This window comes from Ammospiza nelsoni, chromosome 18 (assembly GCF_027579445.1).
Source record: "Ammospiza nelsoni isolate bAmmNel1 chromosome 18, bAmmNel1.pri, whole genome shotgun sequence".
Classification (NCBI taxonomy): Eukaryota; Metazoa; Chordata; class Aves; order Passeriformes; family Passerellidae; genus Ammospiza; species Ammospiza nelsoni.
The window spans coordinates 9,831,187-9,855,877 of NC_080650.1; the positions used below are offsets into that span (position 1 = coordinate 9,831,187).

Sequence of the window (24,691 nt, forward strand, 5' to 3'; positions counted from 1 at the left end):
AGCGTAACTGAGTCATGCTCTTCCTCGGAGACAACAGCACAGCAGAAACACATGCAAAGGCCTCAGGGCTCTTTGTCTTACTGTATTCTCACAGCACTCCCTTGCTGTGAAGTTCAACAAATAAAGTCACTTCAGCTTCCTATTTAAGACAGGAAAGTTTTTTTAAAAAACACGGACGTTGCCACTTCCTGTGAGGGGTGAAAGGCGACTCCGTCCTCGCCTCGACTCGAGGATGCAAGCAACACGAGCTCACATCCTGCCTCCATCACCACAGGGAGCTGAATCCTCGTGAAGGAGGAGCAGATGTCCCTCAGCATGGTAAGTCACATTTTCTATATCATTGCCTCTTCTCAGTCGTGCTCCTTGCACGGCAGACAGCTGATGGGCAGCGCTGTTTAATTAGGGGAGCGCTGCATCCTCGCTCACATCTGCACTGCACACATGGAAAACCCCCTGGGCACAAAGGAGCACCATGCCAGAAGAGCTAGAGCGTGGTAGGAAATGGTTTAGCCCCAGCAGAAAGCCTGGCTCCATCCAGGGAGCTCTGAGTGAGGCACAGCCAGTTAACCCTTTGCTGTGAGGCTCAGGAGAAGGGTCGTGGTGATTCACCACTTCCTGCACCACCCTCCTGGGGACAGAGACATTTGTAAGGAAGAATAAAAAAAAATTAAATTAAAGACTTCCAGGAAAATTAGGATAATTTTCCCCATGTACAGCAGCCAAGCTCTGTTGGTTGGAGATGCTCATCTGTGCAGTTCACTGCCTCATCTCCCCAGGACACCTGCTCTCCTCTGATCTCATCCCTGAGTCACTCCAGCTTTTTTTTCCTCTTGAAATATGATGTGGGAAGTTTTGGCCAGGAACTGTTTGATCCTGGGACAACTTTCACTCCTGAATACATAGCAGCAAGAGGCAGAGGGGCAGATCTCTCCTTTCTGGGATATCTGGAATCCATAATTAGGTTAGCAAGACTTCAGCAGCTGAAGATGAACTGACAGATGCAGACCACCCCCTGTCTAAGCCCTGCTCCACAAAGCTGCCTCCTGACAGATGTGGGATTAAACCCTCCTGCATCTGAGAGTCCATGAAATATCACAGGGAGAGCTGGAAGCAGGCACTCCTTCAAAATAAAACTGGAGCACAGGAGTTCCTGCCTTAACAGAGCTGCCAAGTCCAATCCAAAGCATTTTTACTCAGTAAAAGTCCCACAGAATGAAAGGCTGCATTAGGAAGCTATAATTAAGAACCTCACTTGTGTCAAGCCAAATTGCTGCTGGTTTCATATCCTTTATTTCTTATCTCAACAAATGAACCACAACAGCACCAGGAAGGAGAAGCCAAAGCCACAACAGAAGGATCACCTACAACTCCCATTATCCATCCTTTCAGCAGCCAATCTGCTCCATAATCTCATCACTCCGATCGTATCACAGCAACAAAGGCTTCACACACACTGAGATAAAATCATACCATAACTGGAATTAAATATCTGAGTCATTGAGGGGCTCTGTGGAACAACTAATGAATGGAAAAAACAATTGGAAGCAGTTAAGGTTTTGCTGAACCGAACCAAAAAGGAAAAACAGGAGAGACAGCTCTGCCTAAGGCAGAGAGAGAGAGGCCAGACATGAAATACACACACACACATTTCTAATTCATAATTTTGGAGGAAGCAATGGAAAGAGACAATATCAGAGTCCCTCAGCTCTAGCATTTCTTTAACATATCCTGTTACATGAAGGAATTTCCTCTTTTTGTTCCAAAAAGGGAAACCAGTGTCTCCTGCTTTTAACACATTAAAGATCTGCTTTGGCTCCAGTAACAACACAATGTCAGCAGTTTAAGAGCACGTTCCTCATTTCAATTCTCCAAAGCAGAGCCTCTGGATTTCCCTGATGCAGCTTGGAAAGATGTTTGATTAAGCTGCAATCTGGCCTTTTAAAGGAGAGCAGTGTGTGCCAGGACTGACTGCCAGCTCCAGCCACCAGCAGCTCCCCAGGGAAGTCACAAATTCAGCACTGGGAAGCAGAGAGGAAGCTTTGGGAGAAACCAGGATTAATTTGGGTAACAAACTTCCAGCAGGGCCAAAGCAGCACTAGAATGAAGAAAGCAGTAATAAGGTATGTGCCTTACTGACCTTCTTTCCCTGAAGAAAGAGGGATAGCAGGAAAATGACATAAATTTAAAAGTTAAATAACAAACTCTCAACATCTTCCCATGACAGGCTGAGACCAATTAGAGTTATTTGCTGTGGTGCAGCAATGCTGAGGAGGTAATTGTGTTTTGTAGTGTCAGAACACGACTCCACCACGCTGATTCCTTTGAAATACAACACTGCCACATCTCCTCTGCCTTGTCCCTCACACAGGGAAGAGAAGCTGCCAACTTCAGAGGAAGACACGTGTAAAGGAGCAGGGAAAAGCAGGGAAAACCCCAGCCCCCAGAGCTGGGGAGCTGTTCTCCATTAGGAAAAAAGGCTTCTGCACATTTGTGGACACCACTGCTGGCAGCAACTGGAGGTTGCATTTAATGGCTGGAGAGGAAGGAAGGAGTTAAACCATTGATGTGGCATCTGCTGAACAGCTGATTTTCCCTCAACTGGTCCTTGCTTCAAGTCCTACAGCCCTCATAGAGAACCACAGCTTCAGAAAATGGACAACTTTGACTCAAAAGTCTTCCACACACACAAAAAAATGTCCTTTGAATCCAGATTTTAGAAGAGCTGCTGCTGATTTCCCATTGTTTGCCTGGAAATCTTGGCTGGCTGGCCTGCAATCTCCTGCCTGGTGCAAAACACCTTCTGGAAGAAAGTCACTCTCATCAATGTACAGACTGCCTCAGCTGCAGAAATCAAAAGTCATCTGCTGATTTTTAAATGCCAGCCTTTAGAATCAGCTGTTTAATCTCTATTTAGTGTGGGGATGGAAGAATAGGTCATACAATGACTGTGTCATCTGGCTTTTCAGCAAATACAGAATATATTCTGTATTTCTTGAGCTTCCCTGTAACACTGTTGCTGGAGTGTTAAACCCTGAACTCCTGACAGGCTGGAATCATTTAATATGATTTTTTAATTTCTCAAGTCCTTTAGAGCACCTTTAACTCTGCTGACCACAATTCTCTTCAGGATTTTTCTCCACTCCAGGTGCTATTCCTTCATTTGATATATATTTATCTACATATCTGATTATCTTTTGTGCTAGCCAGCCCAGGCATGTTGGTACTATAACTTTTTGCTGCCTCTCCAACAGTTTTAAAGCTTCCATGAGCATTTCTGTTTTCTAGGCATTTGTGCTGCCTCAAAGTATAGAAAATTTTGAATGTTTAGTCTTCTCCTTCACAACCACTAGAGATAAGGTCCTGCCACCAGCCATGTATTTGAAAAGATAGGGCTTTGAGAGGGTCACTTCACCCCCCTGACCCAAATGTCAAAATTTTCCTCAGTGCTCCCACTTCCAGGATTGATTCCTTAAGTCTTAATTCTTCATTTGGTTAATGAAGACCAGGAACATATTGGTGCATTCTAGTGAAATCCACTTTGCTTTTGTGCCATAAACTTCCCCAGATCTGTGGGGGATAATGAAAATTCTCTCTGCAAAAACAGTGATAGCTGGAACAAACCACAGGCGTTCCCAAGTGGCAATACAGAAACACACACACATTAGGTGGGAAATACAAGTGCAGCTGAGCTGTCCAGCCCCACAGAACCAGGGGGGTTTAACACAGCTGTGCAGACACATGCATACTAAATTTTCTTCCCTCACACACAAGCAGGTGAAGAAAAGCCTTTTGTTCCAAACAGACATCACCAGAAAAAGCAGCACTGGATGCTCCAAACCCCCTCAGTGTGATTCAAACCACAGCAGTGTCCCCTTGCCATGCCCAGGATCTGTCCCCAAGGCCAAGGTGCTGCTGTGACCAACACCAGGTCACCTCTGGTGTCCCCAGGTGAGGCACAGGTGCCCGAGCATCCTGCAGAACCACTCACAGATGGCCCAAACCCCAACCCTGCTCCTGCAGCTCCCAGAAAGCAAGCAGCCATGTGAAAAGCAGCCTTCTTCTCCACATGCAAAAAGCAATTATGGTAAAGACACAGGGAGAGCCCTGCGAGGTGCAGATCAAAAGCCAGAGACACGGGAGGCAGCAGGAGAGCCCGATCAAATTCACCACACTCTCCCCAGCTTAAGGATCAGAAATGGAGCGTTCTGCCTCATAAATTCTACTTCCAGCAAATTCAAGCCTAAATCCCCTGAAGGCAATAAGGAAAAGGCAATCAACAACAACTCTAACCACTTCCCAGATGCTCCTGTTTAGTTTATACAGCACTTCTTACAGCATTGAAATGGGTAAAATGGGATTTCAACGCAGGGGGGCTGACGGCAGCAGGCAGGATTCCTCAGTGAAGATACCAAGGGCAAAGGAAGTTCTGAGAAGCATCATATTGGTTATGATGAGTGAACTCAGCGTGCTCAGCCTTTGCTCATTTTAATCTGCCAGTACGCAGGCTTGGCTAAAGTGAACATCCTGCATCTACAGTGCCTTAAAAATCCACAGGAACCACAAAATGAGGGGGGAAAACGAACAAAGTGCTGCGTTCCCTGGGAAGCCATGAAAAAACTAATCACTGTTTGTTTCCAACTGTTGTTCCGCTTCCTGAGCCAAATGTTTCCAAGTCAGCTGTGGTGGCTGAGGAGTGACCGGTTCGAGCTGGAAAGCTGTCAATTGAAAATTGCAGCTCCAACACTTTCAAACTCCTTAACATCTTTTATAATGCCAGGACCACCTGTTCAAAAAAAAAGCAGAGCCCCCTGATGACACGACACATGGCTTTATCCCACATTTTCCAATGAAAGCAGTCAGCTCAGGGAGGAAACACCCTGCTTTCCTGCTCTAGGGAAGAGACACACAAAGGGCAGGGGCTCCATCCCTCAAAGCATCAAGGTCATCACTCCCATCTTCAGGCAGTGTGGAGCTTCCAGAGTCCTTGCCCCACTCTGCAGGATCCCCCCTGGATTTACAGTGTGAGGGGATCTCCATCCCCAGTGCTGCAGGAGATGACAAAGGAGAAAGAACCATTTGACTCCAGGATAATGGAACACTACCCCAAGTCTTCTCTACCTTGTAGATGCAGTTACCAGCTCAGATTTGAACAGCATGGGGCATTCAAGACAAAAATCACTGGGTTTTTTTCTTTCTTTTTTTTTTCTCTCTCTGCGTGAAAGAGTCAACAGTGCAGAGATTCTGTTTGACAGAGCATCCCACTGTGAGACACACAACGTGTGCATTGTGCCAACCACTCTCCTGCAGAGCTCAGAAAACAAGGAAGGCTTGGAAAAAATACCCACAATGACTGCAGCCCTCAATACCTCCTGGTGCTTCACTGTGCTTGGGGCTCTTCCCCTGCAGGCACCACAGAGCCACGGTGAGAATGTCTCCACACAAATGCTGCTGAGCTTTGCACAACACAGGGCTCTTTCTCATCAAAGAAAGGCACCAGCTCTACACAAGTGTTTAAGCACAGCCCTGCCTTAAAACCTGAGTTCTCAGGACAAGTGAGATCCCAGAGGAAGGTTCAGAGCAGAAATATTTTTCATTATTTCTAATATCATAGCAAAAGATCCCAAATATCTTCTAAAAAAGCAGCATTTCCCTCCTTCCTCTGAGCTTACAGAGCTCATCACCCAGGGAAACGAATTGTACTGAAGGAGAAAACAATAATCTCCTTATGTTTTGGGTGTTCGTTTCCCTTTCCAAGATTTTCACCCCTCACTCATCTCAGAGGCAGTTTTTGCTTCGCTTTGCTTGCTTAAAACATTCATTTTAAGTCATCTAGGCCAGGAAAGGATTAGAGGAGCCCTGGCAGAAGTTGCAGAATGCAAGGCTGTTAGGTCAGAGAAATGAGACTTTCAGAGGCAGAACCAACAATCCACCACAAAACCACCACTCGTGCTTTGGAAAAAATTCCACTCTCTATAAATTTTAAGCAGGTGCATATTAAGAAAAATGAATCATGCACAGCAATGCAAAACAGCACCTCCTCCTAACAAAGGAATGAAGCCTGCCTGTCCACTCCTGCACCAGGTGCAATCAGCACTTCCCAGGTGAGATTGTGACCCACAGTGGCATTGCCTGACTCACCCTAGGTGCAAGGAGGAGCTGCTCCCCAAAATGAGCCCCCAGTCCTGTGCTCTGGCCATGTTTCACCTCTAAAGGCAGCAGCAGAAGCACTGCTGCTGCTGCTGGAACTAATTAAAGGCAAATTGGTAGAACCAGGGGCCATGACGTGAGGAAATATCCTGCACAGCATCCAAGAAAGGCACCAGATAATCCAAAAGGCTGTTTAAGAGCCTGGCTGTCAGAAATCTTGGGATCTGCCAGGTCCAAAGCAAGCTTGTTCCCTCATCCCCTTCATTCCTTCACCTTAATTAGCTGCAGCATTTCTGACCCAGTGCCTCAGCCCCTCTGGAACAACCCTTGCTTCCACACAAGGATCAAAACCTACAGATCCTGCAGGATTTATTAAATCTTCCTGAAATGCCTCTTTCCCTCCAAAGGCAGCAAAGCCACAATGCCTCCACAAGCAGCACAGGTCCCAAGGGTTTGTGTGGTTGCAGCATTTCCCAGAGGTGGGAAATGTGTTTCAGGTGTTTGTTCTCTGCTTCCTCAGCCCTTCAGGAATTGTTTTACACCTGGAAACCTCACCCATGGCATGATGGTGGAACAGGATGAGTTTTGAGGCCACTCCAACCCAAACCATTCCAGGATTCTCTGAGATGATGCCATGACCAGATGGGATGAAGCTGTGGAATACATGGACAGGTTTAACCCTCTCACTGCCAACACAAACGTGTTCAGGAGCCAGATCCAACACAGAGGAGATTTCTGTCACTTCAGGTTGCATTGGCTACCAAACACATCAAAATCCAGGTAATTCACCTGCCTCAAAAAGAATATTAACTGCTCCAAATCCTAGGTGTCTAGCTGGGGCTTAGTAAAGGATTTTTTTAAAGACAAGTTTGGTGTCTACAACATCCTGTAATGCTGTAATTAGACTCTGTGTTCAGAACCACCCCTGAGTGTCCAGCAGCCAGTTACAAAAGGAACAGCTTTGCTGAGAGCCCCTTCCCACATCCCACCAGGGAACTGTCCCAAGGCAAGGGCAGAGGGCCCCTTCCAGCACACACTGTTCTGCCAACACCCTGGGCTTTCCTCATCCAGCACTCCAGGGCAGCCCCTCCAACCTCACCAACTGAGAAATCTCATTTTCTTCACACACCTTGGGCCACCTGCTCGTCCCCAGCAGTGCCAGGCATGTATTCACCTTCCCAAATAACTCACCTGCCCAATAGGCCAGGCTGGCTCTGGCTTTCCTGACAATTCACTTTTCAGGCAGCAGAAAGTGAGATTGCACCTCACTCAAAGTAGTCACAAGTTCCCATTTTCCAACAATCCTTCTAGAAAACATCACTCTTGGCTGTTGCAGTTGCTCCCCCACCTCCCTAATAATTAGATTTTTACCTCAAGAGCAGATGCAGTTGCTTTCTTGTAAAAAACCCAGAGTTGAAAGATGACTTCTTTCCCCCTGCCATCACCCATTGTGTGAGAAAACAGACAATACCCCATTGTTCCATGTACAACACTCTGAGCTGTACTTTCTGCTCTGAACACACTGCAACTCTACTTGAGGCTCCAGCAATTTCCATGCAGGAGGCAAAGGAGGATCTTGTACTTGATCTAATACAGGATAAATCAATGTGCACTCATTTCGTGTTTATAGCTCCCATCAGCTCAAGGAGAGACACTGTCCTGGAGTTTCAAGGCTATCCAGGCTGCCTTTGTGGATGGAAACAGACACTGCACTTAGGAGGTGTTTTGAGAGCTCTGTTCAAACATTTCCCAGGAGTTCAGGAGGGATGGGAAATCACTAAACCCTGGCAGCTTCTCATCACTCTCAGGACAGGATTTTGGGAAAGGCCAAGCCAGGTTCACATCTCCCTTCTTGCCTTCTATAGAAATTTAGTCTCCTGTTAGTCACTGCCCTCAGGCAGGGGCTGGGGAGCTCAATTGGGGTTTGTGTGAGATGCTCAGATAAGAAGAGCTGGGGAAGGGCAGCTCACATTCATTACTGTGCATCCAGGTGATGCAAGAGCTTCTCCCTGTCTCCTTCAGCTGCTGGAGCTGCAAAGAAAAATTACCCAGCCCAGTCAGAAAACCATCAGCACCACGGGGAGCACATTTTTCTGGATGTGGTCTGAATTCCTGTCGACTTTGCAGGATTCTGACCCTTTGTGGTGGCTGCAGATGGGAGCTCCCTGGAAATCCAGTATCCCAGCACAAGCCAAGCAAGGCAGAGTTTAATATTCCTCCCCATGCAAGTATTTTCTCTCATTAAATGCTTAAGAGCTGGAGGATTTGGGAGATTAATTTTTGCAGCTGGACATTTTCTTTAAGAATGCAATTTTCCACACAATTTTCCTCCTTTAGCTCTCTTTTATTCTAACCCCAAGACACCCACTTACCCAGGAGAGGACTCTCCTGTAAAGTCTGGAAAGGAATTCACTTCAGTCCTTTCTTTTCACATCTGCTACAGGCTTGCTTTCAGAAAACCCTGTTTTTACTTATTTCAACCCAGAAACTTGTCTCCAGTTCCAGGCAATCAACACCAAGTATCCACAACTACAAATTCATTTATCCAAAGACCTTACTGGAACAAAACCAGTCCATGGATAGATTTTTTTTTTTTTTTTTTAATTTAAAAGCACAAGAAGTTCCTTAAAACCACAAGAGCTGATCCACTGAAGCCCAGAGGCACACAGCACTCAGTGACATGGTTGTGACAGGCTGGAGAATGGACTGCAATTCAGAGGGGTTTGTGCACACACGAACACAAAGCAAGGGTGAGATTTAATTATCAGCAGCCTCAAACATGTGATTGAACAAGGGGCAGCTACAGCCACCGTGTCTTTCCCCAGGTGTCACCTGGAAGAGGATGGGGGGTCCTTCACTGCCTGTTGTGGGGACACAGCTCAGTGACAGTTTTGTGTTTAACCTGCCATTGAAACCCCTGGAGTTGATGATGGCCAGGCACAGTAATGAGGGAGATGCTCCTCCAAATTCTGAATATTCAATTATGAGAGTTTAGGCAAAGACAGAAGGGAAGAGCCTCCTGACCTTCCCTGTCCCCGTGTCCTCACCTTCACCCTGGCAGCCTCTCTCCCCTTTGAAGCACTTCTCACACTTTTCCCCTGGAAAATAAAAGCTTCTGGCTGAAAAGGTGACATCCCACAGTTCTGTTAATGCCATTTCAGCCCTCAGCAGCCAAGGGGAGGCAGAGCAGAGGGGACACATTTGACTCCTCAGAGCCTCCACGAGACACAACTTTGCTGCATTTCACAGCAGATTTTCTGTGCAGGCAAAGAGCAAAAGCTGGGCTGCACTGCTGGTTTTTAAACAAGCTTCCTTTTGCCAGTGCTGCTGTCAGTGGGCTCCCTCCCTGATTTAAGCTTCCCGCTTCCCAGAGATAAAGGTGCCTTTCAAGTTGTTGATGCCAACTTTCCCCTCCTAATCCCTCATCCCACCCTGACTTCAGAAGGTTCTGTATCATCCCCCATTGCTTCCAGAGCATAAGCTTTATATTTCTGCAGCAAATCCAACTTTAACAGTGATTAAAACACACAAATAAGAGCCATTTCATTTGAAGGATGCCAGGAAATGAGTTCTCAAAAACCACACAGCGATCCTATAAGAAGCACAAAATTGGTCCCTAAAGAACTTCCCTGTATTTCAATGTGGAGAACTTTATTTATTAATACATTCATTCTCATGCCTCTGCTTTAACACAGTCATGCTGGCTTCAAGCAATTGTTAAGCCTCACACAACTTCTTCTTTGAAGGGATGGGAGGCGAGGCAAAGAAAAGAGGGAAGAGTGATTAAAATTAGTCACAAGGAATCCTATAAATACACCCGTGGATGGAGGAAGAAATCTCTCTTCCATTTAACTTAAAATAGAGGGCTAAACTTTAAAAGACAAACAGATGGGATGAAGCAAGGATAAAACAGAGCTCAAAGAAAGTCAAATGGGCAATTTATTCAGGGATCTGTATTGTGGGGTGGCAGAGGAGGAGGAGGGGAGGAGGAAGAATCTTGATTATCCAAAATTAATTCCTGGGTTGAGAAGCCATAAGGAATGCTTGAGGTATTAAATCTCAGAGGCAATATGGCACAGAGGTTTAATGTAAAAAAAAGGGATCCCTGGCCAGGAAATAAAGCATTTGTTCCAAAAGTTCAGCCTGTGGCAGCAAGGGCTGGATCACAAGACCTGTGTGTGTGCACCTGCAATGGGAAGTCACGGGGATGTGCTGGACAAAACTGCACAGATCCATCCACGAGGGGTAACACCAACCAGAAACTGTGTGAACACACTCAGACACATCTGCTGGCCACGTCCAGCCTGCTGCAGGGTGAGGGCTTTAATGAAGGCACAAAGGAGAAAAGCAAAGCTTCTGAGGGATGGTGGCTGCTGTTTCCCCCTGCCAGTGCTCACAGGCTGGCTATGCCCCACTGAACAGCACATATTGTCTAAAAGTACTCCAGATTCTTTGATAAGAACACAACAAAGACATAGAAGGGATTTATCAACACTTCCCTTCTCGTAAAAATCAGGACGTAAACTAGAAACAGACAAAACAAGCCTTACAAAGCGCAGATGTTTATGGTGCTAGGAAAAGACATGCGATAAGTGCAGTGGGACGGTGCCAAGGGAAGGACAGCGCGCAGGAAAGGGCTTAAGGTCATGGGGGAAACCACAAAACTGTGTGATAGAAAAAGCACTGGTAAGACCCGAGCGGCTCCCGTGGTGTCACAGGGAGCTGTGAGCAATAAAACAAGCAGGACAAGCGGCAGCCGGACCCGCTGTTACCGGGCAGCCCCGACACCGAGCCCAGCTCTGCCGGTCCCAGGGGAACAGCGGCCACCCCTCCGCGACAAGCGCCGTGCGGGCAGCGCCAAAGCGCTCTTACTTTCGTTGGGCAGCTCCTCGCGGTCCGGCTCATCCAGAGGGGCTGAGGCGCTGCTCCCGCTGTCGTCCAGCGTGAGGATGAGCGGCACATCATCGTCCATGCTCACCGCCATGCCGTCCCTCCGGGGCTCTCCGCAGCTCTCTGGGGCGGCGCGGCTGTCAGCAGCTCTGCCGGGCCGGCCCGAGCCTGGGGCGGCCTGCGGGGCACCGGGACACCGCGCTGTGCGCACCCATCTCCGGACAGCGCCGGACAGCGGGCTCGGCGGGGCACTGCGGCCTCAAGTGAGGCTGTGAGGGCTCAGTGGGTCCGTGCGGGCTCAGCTCACACGGCGGGGCCGGGGCTGTCCCTCCCGGCCGGGGCACGGCCCTCTCAGCGGACTCTCAGCACGAAGCGCTCCTGGGCGAGCTGCAGGTGCCGCGGCTCCGGGAGCAGGGCCGGCATGGCGCTAGGGGTCCCGGGCACACATGGCTCCGTCCGTGCCCCGCAGCGCCCCGGGCCGCCCGCAGTCCGCGCACATCAAGTTCCCGGAGCGCTTTTGCGAATTGCGCGATGCCACAAGGTCACGGATCGCTCTAAAAGGTGATGGAAAAGGAAGATGAGGCAGGCCCAGGACGGCGCCACGGGGACAGATCAGAGCCGCCGTCCCTGTCCGGCCAGAGGGACAGCGGCACGCCGCTGTCACCGCGATGGGGAGGCCCGGCCCGGCGCCCTCCCCGCGCCCTCCTCCCAGCCCTGGGTGAACCCGCTCCTCACCAGCCTTCCTTGCCCGAGGCCTCGGGACTCTCCGGACCCTCCAAACCCCCCGGGACCGCCCGGCCCGGGACCCCCGCACCCCCCGGCCCGGTCCGGCCCGGCCCCTCCGAACCGGCGCCCGCAGCGACGCGGCTCTTCCGCGCCCCGCCCCTCGCCTTCCATTGGCTGCTACAGCACGGGCCCCGCCCATAAGGGCGGGACCTCATGGCTCCCGCCAATCCGCGCACACAGCCTGCCCCCACCCCCTGCCCGAGGATCCGCGCTAACACCGCCTCCACTCCCCGCCTCACGCACCTCGCCTCGCCATTGGATAGAAGCGCTGTCCCTCAAAACAGACGCGGGTGCTGATTGGTCTGAGGTGGCGGGAGTGGGCTCTGGGGGAGTGAAGCGGGGGCTGCCATTGGCTGCGCCGAGGCCCCGCCCCAAGTCAGGGAGGAGAGGAGCGGTCACTGGGCAACGGCGGAACGCGGGCGGGAGCGGCTCGGGGAGCGGGCCCGGGACAGCCGCTTCCCCCCCGGGCCGGGACAGCCGCTTCCCCCCCGGGCCCGGGACAGCCGCTTCCCCCCCGGGCCCGGGACAGCCGCTTCCCCCCGGGCCCGGGACAGCCGCTTCCCCCCCGGGCCCGGGACAGCCGCTTCCCCCCCGGGCCCGGGACAGCCGCTTCCCCCCGGGCCGCACGGAGACGGGAAGAACGGAGACGGGCCCTCGCTGTGCGCAGGCCCCGCGGGCGGTAGGAATGGGTCGGGCCCGAGTGCAGCCCAGCCGTGCCCTGGCACAGTGCGGGGCCGTGAGGGGCATCCAGCAGCGCTGGCTCTCCACAGGTCCTGCAGGACACGAACCCTGCCAGGGTCAGCTCTGCTGCTTTTGGAGGGTCCTGCTCCAGCCCAGTGCTCTGCTGGTGTCAGTGTAAAGCAGGCCTGCAGCAACACAGCTTCAAATCCCAATAAGCAACAAGGCAGGGTGGTGTCAAAGGTGGAGAGTGAGATTTGTGTCAGTGCTGAGCTGGCAAAAAACGAGAGCAGCAGCAGGGAGGATCCCCAGCCTGGTTTGGCCTCTGTATCAACAACTCTGGCCTGAGCTGAGCACCAGGCTGGATCTGCAGGGAGGAAACAACTGAACACTTCCCCCACCTCATTTCATTCAGATTTAATGTGGTTTTTATTCCACGTGAGCATCAGCTCCAGCAGTAACAGAGCAGCTTTTGGTCTCATGCTGAGCTGCACAGACCTGGCAGAACAAGAGGACAAGGCAACAGTAAAGCACCAATGTAAGTGAAAATCATGGAACAAAATGCAAACACATTTATACTTAAACAACATCCTCATGTGTAAATAGCAAGAAGTGCCAGTTCTGATCTCCTGGAAGGCCTTGGTGACAACCTGGCCCAGTGTGGGACAGGGAAATGTGGCTGATGAGATGGGCTCTAGTTTCCCCCACTGATTCCTTAGACCCTGAGCACAGCAGTGGGGGTAAAGTGGCCAATCTTGGCCACACAGGCCACTGCTTACTTGATTTTCAGATTAAATCTCTCCTTATTTTAAGAGGCTTCCTCTTTCAAGGACACCAGCTCTCCAAGATCACACTGGACCACACTGCTGCTTGGACTCCAGGGCAGTTCCCCCAGTTTGCTGAGGACTCGCCTCTCTGGATCTCCCACCTGCTGCTGGAACAGCATTCCTGCTCCTGTGTCAATCCTCAACCCTCTTGTCTCCATCTAGTGTCCAAACCACATCTGGGCTCTCTCCCAGCCCAGTGAAACCTGCAGCCTTCACATCAGTGTGCCCACATCCCAAACACAGCTGACCAGGCTGGGATGGACACCAGCACTGCCAACCCCTCCTCTGAGAAGGCCACAGTTGTTTCTTGTCCCTCCAATTTTACCCAAGCTGGAGAAGAGCTGCTGGATTGCCTCAGTGGGAAGCACAGGGAGAGGTCTGAGAGCTTGGAGTGAATCACAAGGATCCTCACTCACCTTCTCAGGTTTTAATAATGTCAGGTTATTCTTGCTTCCTGTCAGGCCCAGAAATGAGCAGGAATTCCCCGCAGTGCAGGCTCCTGGCTGGCTCCAGCTCCACCTGCTGGAGTGGGTCAAGACCTGATCCTGCTGCTGCTCAAGGTGCAATAAAATCATTTCTGGGACAGAATGATGCTCTTAACCTGGCTTGGTGTGTCCTTGGGTGAATGTGTTTCCCTCGGCATGGGAGCTACCAAACTCCCATTAACCCCAGCAGCTCCTCAGCGCAGCCTCCCTGCCCAGGGAGCAGTGGCTGCAAACCCCACTCACCCACCCCATGTCCTTTATCCACTTCTATCCACACAGAGCTGCTTTTCCCACCTCAGCAAAGGAAGTGGAGGAGCTTTGGAGGTGCCCAGGTCCCTCAGCAGCATCCCACAGATCCCAGATTTGTCTCGGAGCACTCGGTGACACCTCACAACCCCCAGGCACACAGTTATGGATCTACTCAGCACCTCCTCATCACCATGAGCTGCCAAAATCCCTGGGCAGGTCCTTGTGTGTCACAAATCCCATCCAGCCTGGGACCAGGGCAGTGCTTTCCTCACCTCTGTGCTCATGCTGCTTTGTCAGAGGAGTCCATAAGGTGCTGGTGGCACAAAGCAAGGACAGCAGGGAGACACCAAGGCACGTCCTGTGCATGGAGGCAGAGGGAATGGAGCTCATTTCCTGGAGAAGGGAACCTTTGGGAGGGCCTCAGCAGCCTCTCAATACCTGCAAAGAGGAGGCGGCCGTGAGGGCTGGGCCAAGGTTTGTGCTCAGGAACAGACACAAAATCAAACTAGAAATGCTGTGACTGGATAAAGGGAGAATTTCCACCCTGAGGACAGTGGAGCAGTGGGAAGAGAGGCTGTGTAGCCTCTATTCCTAGGGGTTTCCACCACCTTGGACAGGTCAGACTAGGGGGATGCCCTGCATTCCTGCAGGGACGAGCACAGGTGGGATGGAGCAGGACTCCTCTCAGCAAAGGTCCCTGTCAGGGCCCTCAGACCCCAACTGCCCCAGCCAGACTCACCTGGGACCCCACCCCAGCAGCACCCCCTGTCCTGGGAGCTGCACAGCCCCTGCCTGTCCCCACAATGTCCCTGTGCCTGGACAGGCCTTGCACTGCACTTGGGGACACTCCTGTTCCCTGCTGCTCCAACCTCCCACTGGATTTCCCAGACAGCAGGAACCTCCTCTGACACCCCTGCACATCACAGGGTGCTGCTCCCACCAAGGCTCTCCTGCTCTGGTGCCATGGGGTGTGCCCTGAACCAGGAGGTCACTGCTCCCAGCACTGTGGTCACCTCTGGCTCCTGGCTTGGCTTCCAGCATGGAGCAGCCCCATCCTTCGTTTCCAGCCATGGAAAAGCCCAGGGTCCTCAAGGGCTTGGCCTCAGGGAGGCCTCAGGTGGATTAAGACTGTGTGTACATCCAGAGGGACACTTGGCATCACTTCCAGGGGGGTCTGGCTGAGCAACCGCCTGCTCCCTTGGCATTCCTGGGCACCGGAGATCCGGACACGCTGTTGGACCGACCCCTCACCCGCGGGCCCCGGGGGGCTGCAGGGGTTGTTGGAGCGCTCTGGTTCCTCCAACTTTCTGTGCTGAGACTGGAAGGAAGGTGAATCCTGTCCGGGGGGGTGCTCAGCCGGCTGACAGACTGAGAGCGTGCTCTGCCAGGAGCAGCCCAGCCCTTGGGGCAAGCATCGCTCCCGGGATGTCTCCAGGCACACAGCTTCTCCCGGGGGCCGGGCTCGGACGTGGCCGGGGGATGGACGGCCCGCAGGGGAGCGCCCCGGCTGTGTGGGGACAGGCCGGGCTGGCTCTGCGGGGCGGGCGGGGGGCTCCAGAGCAGCGAGTGGAGCTTGGCTACATCCTCCTTCCTCATCCGCGGAGCGGCCCAGGCAGCGCCCTGCGGCTTGGCACCGAACAGGGACTCGTCACAGAAGGACGGAGCGTGGCTTCGGGACCTTGCAGGGCGACAAGCGGAGAAACACGGGCTGGTTACAGCGGGGAAAGCAGAGGGGGACTCGAGGGGCTCCGCAGGGCACCGACACGGGGCAGCGCAGGGAGCGCCCCGCGGCGCGGCTCACCTGCACTGGCTGCCGGGCCGGGCGCCGCGCGCTGAGGGAGCCGCCGGAGCCGCCCAGGGCGGCGGGAAGGCGGGCGGCGGCGGGCGGGCCCCCGCGGGCCGGCCGAACAGCGACTCGTCCACGAAGGACGGCCGCACCCGGCGGCGGCCCCGGGGACCCCGCGGAGGGCGGGCGGCAGCGGCAGCCGAGCCACCACCGGCCGGGACCGGGGCTGGGGCCGGACCTGCCGCCCGCATGGCCGCGGCCCCGGGGCGGGCTCGGACCGGGCCCGGCCCCTTCCGCCCCCGCCCCGACACGTGGATCCGCCGCCGGGACCGACATGGCGCCGCGCAACCGCCGCCAGCCACGCCAGGCGCCGGTACCGGGCGGGAATGGGACGGGAATGGACGGGACGGGGACGGGGACGGAACGGGAGCGGGGTGGGAACGGGGCGGGCCGGGCCCGAGCGAGGCGTGTCCCTGCGCCCGGTATTGCGGCCCCGGTGTCCATGTGCCCGTGTCCACAGTACTGGTGTCCTTAGTGCCAATGTCCCCTGTGCCCGTATTCCTGGTATGCGTGTTCCCACGACCAATGTCCCCACGATCAGTGTCCCAATGCCGGTGTCCTGAGTAGCCGTGTCCCAGTACCTGAGTCCCCAGCACCCGTGTCCCAGTACCCATGTCCCCAGTGCCAGTGTCCTAGCACCCGTGTCCCAGTACCCATGTCCTAGTGCCAGTGTCCCAATACCCATGTCCCAGAGCCAGTGTCCCCAGTACCCGTGTCCCAATATCCATGTCCAGTGCCACTGTCCCAGTACCAGTGTCCCCAGTACCCGGGTCTCCAGTGCCACTGTCCCAGTACCAGTGTCCCCAGTACCCGGGTCCCCAGTGCCAATGTTCCCAGTACCCCCAGTCACCAGCACTGGTGGCCCTGCCTGTCACACCAGCAATGCAGAGCTGCAGTGACCTGACCCTTCACCACAGCCATGTCCCCCACTGTCCCCAGGCCCCTGCGGCCCCACTGCCCGCCTTCCCTACGGCCGCCGAGGAGGACGATGGCGCCGACGCTGATGCTGAGCTGGACACTCAGGCCATGGTGCGGGCCCAGAACCAGAAGAAGAAGAAATCTGGGGGCTTCCAGTCCATGGGTGCGTGTGAGGCAGGGGACAGCTGTCCCTGGGACAGGGACTGTCCCCTCCTGCCCATGCCCCCTCACTTGTCCCTGTTCCCCCAGGCCTCAGCTACCCTGTCTTCAAGGGCATCATGAAGAAGGGCTACAAGGTGCCCACGCCCATCCAGAGGAAGGTGAGCCTGGGCAGCGGTGGGTCCCTGCCCCAGGGGGTGGCAGTAGGACAGTGACAGTGACGGTGGTGTCCCACAGACCATCCCTGCCATCCTGCGTGGCCGGGATGTGGTGGCCATGGCCCGCACGGGCAGTGGGAAGACGGCCTGTTTCCTCATCCCCATGTTCGAGCGGCTGAAGGCGCCCAGCCAGGCCGGGCCGCGCGCCCTCATCCTCTCACCCACCCGGGAGCTGGCCCTGCAGACCCTCAAGTTCACCAAGGAGGTACAGGGGACACGGGGGTGAGTGGGAAAAATGGGGACAATGGGTTTGGTTCTGCATCCCACCAATATGTTTATTGCTCACCCTGCAGCTGGGCAAGTTCACCGGCTTGAAGACAGCCCTGATCCTGGGAGGAGACAAGTAAGATGTCCCCATGTCCCCTCCAATCCCTGCTTCCCTGAGCCTCCCCAAAACCTGGTGAGGGGCTGAGCTGTCCAGTGCCACCCCAGCCTCTCCCCTCTTTCACAGGATGGAGGACCAGTTTGCTGCCCTGCATGAGAACCCTGACATGTGAGTGATTGGGGCACAGGGAGGGGACCCAGTGGGGAAATGGCCACCAGCCACCTGGGGACATCACTGGTGTGCCTGATGGGCATTCCTCGTGTTCCCTTGGAGCAACTCCTGTGGGACAACAGGGTCTCTGTTGTGTCATCTTTGGGTGAATTTGGGACTTGCTCCCAGAATGGTGTGGGGACACTGTCTCCCCCTCGGCCTGGTCCTGTCACCCCCTCTGTCCCCACAGAATCATAGCCACCCCTGGGCGCCTGGTGCACGTGGCAGTGGAGATGAAGCTGAAGCTGCACACCGTGGAGTACGTGGTGTTCGACGAGGCAGACAGGTCAGCAGGGCTGTCCCCAGGGCTGGCAGTGTCCCCACAGGGATGAGAAGCCCAGGGAGGCACCTGCCATGTCCCATATCCCCTCCCTGCAGGCTCTTTGAGATGGGCTTTGCTGAGCAGCTGCAGGAGATCATTGCCCGGCTCCCTGACTGCCACCAGACCGTGCTGTTCTCCGCCACGCTGCCCAAGCTGCTCGTCGAGTTTGCCCGGGCTGGTGAGGACCTGGGCCAGGTGGCACTGGGGACAGGGACCTGGCACAGCCCCACAGCCAGGCTGAGCCCAGCACTGGGAAAACCCAGCTGGGTTAATGCTGGCCAAGTGGGTGTCCCCAGCAGGACAGCCCTGGGTGACCCATGTCCTGTGTGTCACCACAGGCCTCACTGAGCCCATGCTGATCCGCCTGGACGTGGAGTCCAAGCTGAGCGAGCAGCTCAAGGTGAGATGGGGGAGTTCAAGAGGGGCTTTGTGCCCCCTACCCCCTGCAATCCCCCTGTTCCTGAGGAGGGGACGAGGGTGGCACTGGTGGCACGGGCTGAGCGCTGCCCTCGTGCTGCAGCTGGTGTTCTTCCACGTGCGTGGGGACGACAAACCGGCCGTGCTGCTCCACCTGCTCCGCAGCGTGGTGAAACCCCAGGACCAGACCGTCGTCTTCGTGGCCACCAAGCACCACACGGAGTATCTGAGGGAGGTGAGTGGCATTTGGGGGTGCCCATATGGGGTCTGCAGTGAGCTTTCACTGGGTTAAAGGAAAAATCCCAGAATATGTGATCATGGAGGTGCTGCATCCGTTCACCCCTCAGAGAGAGGAGGGAGCACATCAGTGGGATTTGGAGGTCCAGGTGGCCACTCTGGAGTCTCTGGCCCTGTCTGCTGAGGGCACATCCATCCATTCTTTTCTCCCCTTCCCAGCTGCTGACAGCACAGGGCATCCGCTGCACCCACATCTACAGCTCTCTGGACCAGACCGCCCGCAAGATCAACATTGCCAAGTTCTCCCAGGGCAAGTGCCCAGTGCTGCTGGTCACCGACGTGGCTGCCCGGGGGCTGGACATCCCCATGCTGGACAATGTCATCAACTTCAGCTTCCCTGCCAAGGGCAAGCTGTTCCTGCACCGTGTCGGTGGGTGCCAGTGCCCTCACTGTGTTGTGGCATTGAGGGACAGACTGGGGACAAAGCAGTGATGTCCCAGCTGGACTGTGAGGGTTCTTGGTACCTTCCTTGTAGAGTTTCCCCTTGTCCCTTGCCAGCCATGCCCCCGTGGTAAATGTCACATGTGTAGACTGCCAGGGACACCAGGGATCCCTTACCTGGGTGGGGCCAGGCTGAGCATGGTTTCCCATCCTCCTCTTGCCCGTGCCAGGTCGTGTGGCCCGGGCTGGCCGCAGTGGCACTGCCTACTCGCTGGTGGCTCCTGACGAGATGCCCTACGTGTTTGACCTCCACCTCTTCCTGGGGCGCCCGCTCGTCCTCGCCGGGGCCCAGGAGATGCCTGCAGGTGAGGGGTGGCTGTGTGGCCACTGGGGTGTTCCCCTTGGCCACTGCTGGAGGTTGTGGTCTTGTGGTAGTGAAAATGGGGTGTTGGGGGCTGTGATACACCCTGTGTGTGGGGGTTGCTGATTGAACAGTGCCGAGCTCCCTGGAGCTGGCAGCTCTGCTCTGATAAATACAGGCTGGGTGCTGGGAGGTGACACGCTGTGCCCTGGGCTGCAGATGCTGGTGATGTCCTGGGCCGTGTGCCCCAGAGCCTGGTGGATGATGAGGAATGCCTGCTGCTGACGGACCACGAGAGCTCTCTGGAGCTGCGCAGCCTCCGCCGCGTCGCCGACAACGCCCACAAGCAGTACCTGCGCTCCCGGCCCGGCCCCTCGCCCGAGTCCATCAAGAGGGCCAAGGACCTGGATGTGTCCCAGCTGGGCATGCACCCCCTCTTCAGTGAGTGCCGGGGGGATGCTGAGGGAGGGGACCCCATTGCCCTCCCCATGAAACTGATCTGTGCCCCTGTCCCTGCCTGACTGCCCCAGGAGCTCGCTTCGAGGACACCGAGCTGCAAAGGCTGAAGTTGGTGGATAGCATTAAGAGCTACAAGTCCAAGGCGGTGAGTTGAGACAGTGGGATGGGATGGGATGGGATGGGATGCCCTTGTGGCTCACTGGGAATGATGCTCCTGCCCTGGGCACAGACCATCTTTGAGATCAACGCCACGTCCCGGACACCGGCCAGCACCGTGATGCGATCGAAGCGGCGCCATGACCATGCCCTGATTGAGAAGTTCCAGCGTGGGCAGCAGGAGAAGCGGGCAGCAGCACTTAAAGGGCAGGGGATGTGCCCAGCCCCTCCTGAGCCCCAGGATGGGGAAGGAGAGCAGGAAGACCTCCAGGTAATTGGGTCACGTATGCAGGAACTGCTGCAGAGCTGCCTTGGCCCGGTGCTGGCAGCACCAGGGCCCAGATCGTGCTGGGGTTTGGGGGCTGGTGCAGAGACTTGTGGGGATGTTGGGGGGACATGGCTCCTGAACCCTCCACTGTCCCCATACAGGACGTGTTCTCCAATGTGGGGGGCCAGAAACGAAAACGGGGCCGAGGAGGAGAAGATGGTCCCAAGAAAAAGCCACAGCAGCTGGCACAGCAGGCTGAGGACTTCTACATCCCCTACCGGCCCAAGGACTTTGAGAGTGAGCGGGGGTAAGTCTGGGGGGCTCCTGCTGCTGTGCCCCCAGCCTGTGTGGGGGCTGCTCTCATCACCCCCCTTGGCAGGCTGAGCGTGGGCGGCGAGGGCAGCGCCTTCGAGCAGCAGGCGGCCGGGGCCGTGCTGGATCTCATGGGCGACGAGAACCACAACCTCAACAAGAACAAGCAGCTGCTCAAGTGGTGAGTGGGCTTTGCCCATTGCCTGGAGGGGGAATCAGTGCTGGGGGTGGCACTGCTCGGTCCCACCACCCCTCTGTCCCTCGCAGGGACCGCAAGAAGAAGCGGTTTGTGGGGCAGACGGGCCAGGAGGACAAGAAGAAGGTGCGGACGGAGAGCGGGCGCTACATCAGCAGCTCCTACAAGAACAACCTGTATCCTGCCATGGGCACTGCTGCCTGCCTGGGCTGGGCACTGCGGGAGCAGGGCTGCACCTGTGTGTCAGGGCTCCATCCCCTGCCAGGGGAGGGAGAACAGTGGGGTCAAGCGAGGAGTCCCCACATGTTCCCTTAACGCGCCCGTCCCAGCTATGAGAAGTGGAAGCAGAAGTACAAGGTTGACGAGCGGGACGAGGATGAGGAAGGGCCACGCAGCAGGGAGCAGTTCAGAGGGAAGCACAGGCGTGGGCAGGGTGAGTACCCAAAGCAAGCAGCAGAGCCCTGCCCTGTTCCCCTCAGCCTGGCTCTGAGCACAGCCCTGTCCCCCTGCAGGCCCCACGCAGTCCCCGGCGCAGGGCAGGGTGCGCTCGGAGCTGAGGAACAAGCAGCAGATCCTGAAGCGGCGCAAGAAGGCGGCCAAGCAGCGCTTCCTGCAGAGCGGGGGCCTGAAGCGGCTGCGGGCGCGCGGGCGGCAGCGCGTGCAGGAGCTGCGGCTCATGGCCTTCGGCCGCCGCGCCGGCCCCGCCAGGAAGGGCAAGCTCAGGAAGAGGATGTAGGACACACGGTGCCTGGGGTGGGAGCTGGGCAAGGGACAGTAAATATTGGTTGGTTTTGCATCCCAGCTTCTGTCTGTCCTTGCTCCAAGCGGCGTGCTTGGGGTGATTCTTTCCCTAGAGACGCAAGAAGAAGCAGGTGCTGTGCTGCACAGCTGGGTGTATTTTAATGTGAAGCACCTTCAGCAGCTCTCTCCTCCTCGTCCTCCTGCCTGGGGTGCTCTGTGCAGGAGGGAACCTCAGGAGTGCCCTGGCCCTGCCTGGGTGTGGTGCCACCCCAGTGTGACTGTGCCACTGCTGTCCATGTTGCCTCTTGACATGGGTTTCCAGACTTGCGGGAATTGCCTGCATACAGAGGGGTCCTGTGGCTCCATGCTGGCCCTGGCAGCCTCTCTCCAGCCCCAGGAGCAGGCAGATAGTCCCCAGGGGCTATTTGTGACCCTGAAGCAGCCTGACACTCCTGTGCTGCTGTGGGTGTGTGCTGGTGGCACAGATGTCAGACAGAGCCTTCACGCAGAGCAGCACCTGTGGAGATGAGAGACTGGTGCCACAGCCATCCTGGGGTGTAAGTGCCCCTGTGAGTCCCCAGCCCCACTGCCCCGGGGGGAGGGTTGTGCTGACCGTGTCCAACTGGGCCTTTGTGTCCTCCTGGGCTCTGTCTGTGAGGATTCTGAGCTGTGCTGTGGTTTGCTGGAAGAGGTTCAGCACAGCCAGCTTGATCTGCCCCAGCAGCAGGGTCTTCTGGGTGGCTGTGCTCTGGATGTGGGTCCAGCAGGACTCCTGGGGGACAGAGTGAGCCCCTGGTCACTGCCCTGTGTCCTTCTGTGCCCCCCAGGCCAGGCCTGGGTAACCCAGGAGTCCTGGCTGTGTATCCCCCCCCCATGCAGAGCTGCTGCTTTTTGGGCAAGTGGGGATCCTCAGCTCAGAAGGGTGCAGCCCAACTTGGCACCTCCACCACACTGGGCATCTCCTTGTGCAGCACACCTGGGGTCTGTACTGCTGCCCCTCTCCCTGGGGGTCCCTGGGCACCCCACATCCCCCTTACCCACTGGCGCACATCCCGCTGGGCAGCCTCCAGGCGTGTGTGGAGCCGTGCCAGCTCGTTCCAGGTGCCCAGGAGCTGGGTGCTGCTCTCCTGACGGTACCGCTGGAGCTGTGCCCTGCCCTGGGCCAGCTGCTCCTGCCCGGCTTCTGCCTCCCGTGCCAGGGCTGCCCGCACCTCCGCCAGCACCCCCAAATGCACCAGCATGGCCGGCACGTCCTGGAACTGGGCAGTGGGAGGCGGCTGAGGCCGCAGGGATGACCCCTCCAAGGGCTTGGGGACACGCAGGATGGCACGGCAGGAGCTCACCTGGCCCATCGCGGCCAGCACGTCCCGCAGGTAGTCCCCGAAGGGCCGGAGGCTCCGCAGGCGCCGGGCCAGGCGCTCCCGGTGCCGCCGCAGCCGCTCCAGCTCCCGCCGCAGCCGGGCGCTCTCCGCCCGTTCCGCCGCCGCCCGCGCCCGCTGCTCGTCCGCCCTCCGCAGCTCCCGCTCCCGCCGGGCCGCCGCCGCCTGCACCGGGGCACGGGGTCAGCGGGGACCCTCCGGCCGGCCCTGCCCCGGCCCCGGCCCGGTACCTTGAGGAAGGACTCGAATCTGAGCACGGCGTCGCGGTGCTGCTCTCGCCTCCGGGCCAGCTGCTGCCGGCGCTGCGCCAGGCGCTGCATCCGCTGCTGGAACTCCTGCGGGATGACAGGGGGCCTGGAGCATCGCCCAGGCTTGTGGGCACCCGAGGGGAGCTGGGGACACCCCTGCCAGCCCCTTGTCCCCAGGCACACCCGCAGCGCCCTCACCTGCCGCTCGTTCTGCAGCTCCCGCTCCGCCTCCGCCACCTCCCGCCTCTTCAGCAGCACACGGGTGGATGGAGGGAGCGTGGCGGGGCCCCGCGCTGTCCCCGTCCTGCCACGGGCTGCGTGCAGCTCGGCCGGGCTGCGGAAGGAGAGCTGGGCAGGGCATCTGCCACCGTGCCACGGGCAGGGCTGCCAGGGGCCGCCGCTGTGCCTGGCCCGCTCACCCGGGGGTCAGGACCACTCAGGCTGAGCCCTGCCTGCATTCACGCTCTTGCCCACCCCTCCCACTTCAGCCTCCCCTGCTTGGAGTTCCCCAGCACCAGCGAGATGGAGCTGGTTCCATCTTTGTTCAATTTGCTCCCCAGGGAAGGACAGGTCACATCACAACCTCAGCTTTCTTGTTAGAACCCGTGAATCCCCCTGCCTGCCCCCAGCCCATGGCTGCAGTGTCCTCTCCTCCCTGACAGCCATCCTGGCAGTGGCACCCGGAGATAGGAACACAAACTGAGATCATGGGGCATACAGGACACGCTGGCCTGGTGCCAGCCCTTGGGTCACCTGTCACGGGAGGGCACAGGGGTGTCACTCACAGCAGCCGCAGCTTGTCCCGCAACGCCTCTCGCACCCGCTCCTCCAGCTCCGGCTCCATCTCGGCGGTGCCTCCTCCTCGCCCGGGGCCTGTGGAGGAGCTGGGATCGGGACAGCCGAGGAGGCGTTGGCAGCACAACAGAGTTGCCAGGGGCAGCCAGAGGCTCCCGCGGCTCCCGGGGATTTTCCTGGCTCGGCTCCGAGCGCCGCTGCGAGGGCGCGGTGCGGGGCACAGGGAATGCACCAGGGCTGCTTGCTGCGGGGCTCCCACTCTCAAACCATCCCATCCTTCCACCCACACTCTGTTCCCTCCAGCCCTCAGACCCCACTCCAGCCCCTCAGAACCCTCTGTTGAGGCTCCATGGCCCTCCAGAGACCACTGTGCACAGCCAGACCCTAAGCACAGTCCCCGGCCCACCCTCAGCCTGCTCCAGCTCACACTGTTCTGACAACCCAGGGATGGCTCAGACCCCCCAGTTTCACCCACAGCACAGACCCTGCCTCTCTCTGCATGTCCCAGGAGAGCTTCCCTTCTGCATGGGCCATCAGATCCCCTGTAAGCTGTCAGGTCCCCTTTGTCCCCCCATATGTGTGCTCATGTCCCCGTTACCCTGCACACACACAAGGAAGAGA

General features: G+C 56.6%; 4 protein-coding genes across 4 annotated transcripts in view; 1 reads left to right on the forward strand and 3 right to left on the reverse strand.

The window, feature by feature from the left end:
- The window catches only part of TPCN1 (two pore segment channel 1), a 42,191-nt gene extending 30,283 nt beyond the window's left edge, over positions 1-11,908 (reverse strand). The window contains exons 1-2 of the mRNA XM_059485223.1: positions 11,773-11,908; positions 11,020-11,591 (exon numbers count right to left, since the gene is read on the reverse strand). Of these exons, the coding sequence (XP_059341206.1) occupies positions 11,020-11,131 (112 nt within the window). The 5' untranslated portion in view covers positions 11,132-11,591; positions 11,773-11,908. The remainder of the gene's footprint in view (positions 1-11,019; positions 11,592-11,772) is intronic.
- A 998-nt stretch (positions 11,909-12,906) lies between these two features.
- Positions 12,907-16,099, reverse strand: RITA1 (RBPJ interacting and tubulin associated 1). The gene is made up of 3 exons (XM_059485435.1): positions 15,864-16,099; positions 15,307-15,740; positions 12,907-14,500 (listed from the first exon to the last, which is right to left on the reverse strand). The coding sequence occupies exons 1-3, from the start codon at positions 16,097-16,099 to the stop codon at positions 14,343-14,345; spliced, it is 828 nt and encodes a 275-aa protein (XP_059341418.1). The 3' UTR covers positions 12,907-14,342.
- An 81-nt stretch (positions 16,100-16,180) lies between these two features.
- DDX54 (DEAD-box helicase 54) lies at positions 16,181-21,708 on the forward strand. The gene is made up of 20 exons (XM_059485121.1): positions 16,181-16,221; positions 16,848-16,989; positions 17,076-17,146; positions 17,223-17,408; positions 17,497-17,546; positions 17,655-17,696; positions 17,929-18,024; positions 18,117-18,238; positions 18,399-18,460; positions 18,581-18,712; positions 18,934-19,144; positions 19,386-19,520; positions 19,736-19,957; positions 20,047-20,120; positions 20,205-20,402; positions 20,561-20,706; positions 20,779-20,892; positions 20,979-21,083; positions 21,237-21,340; positions 21,420-21,708. The coding sequence occupies exons 1-20, from the start codon at positions 16,183-16,185 to the stop codon at positions 21,641-21,643; spliced, it is 2,475 nt and encodes an 824-aa protein (XP_059341104.1). The 5' UTR covers positions 16,181-16,182; the 3' UTR covers positions 21,644-21,708.
- Positions 21,709-22,006: 298 nt separating this feature from the next.
- CFAP73 (cilia and flagella associated protein 73) lies at positions 22,007-24,131 on the reverse strand. The gene is made up of 7 exons (XM_059485458.1): positions 24,061-24,131; positions 23,459-23,609; positions 23,258-23,398; positions 22,992-23,192; positions 22,686-22,907; positions 22,262-22,420; positions 22,007-22,165 (listed from the first exon to the last, which is right to left on the reverse strand). The coding sequence occupies exons 1-7, from the start codon at positions 24,117-24,119 to the stop codon at positions 22,070-22,072; spliced, it is 1,029 nt and encodes a 342-aa protein (XP_059341441.1). The 5' UTR covers positions 24,120-24,131; the 3' UTR covers positions 22,007-22,069.
- Positions 24,132-24,691: the final 560 nt, after the last annotated feature.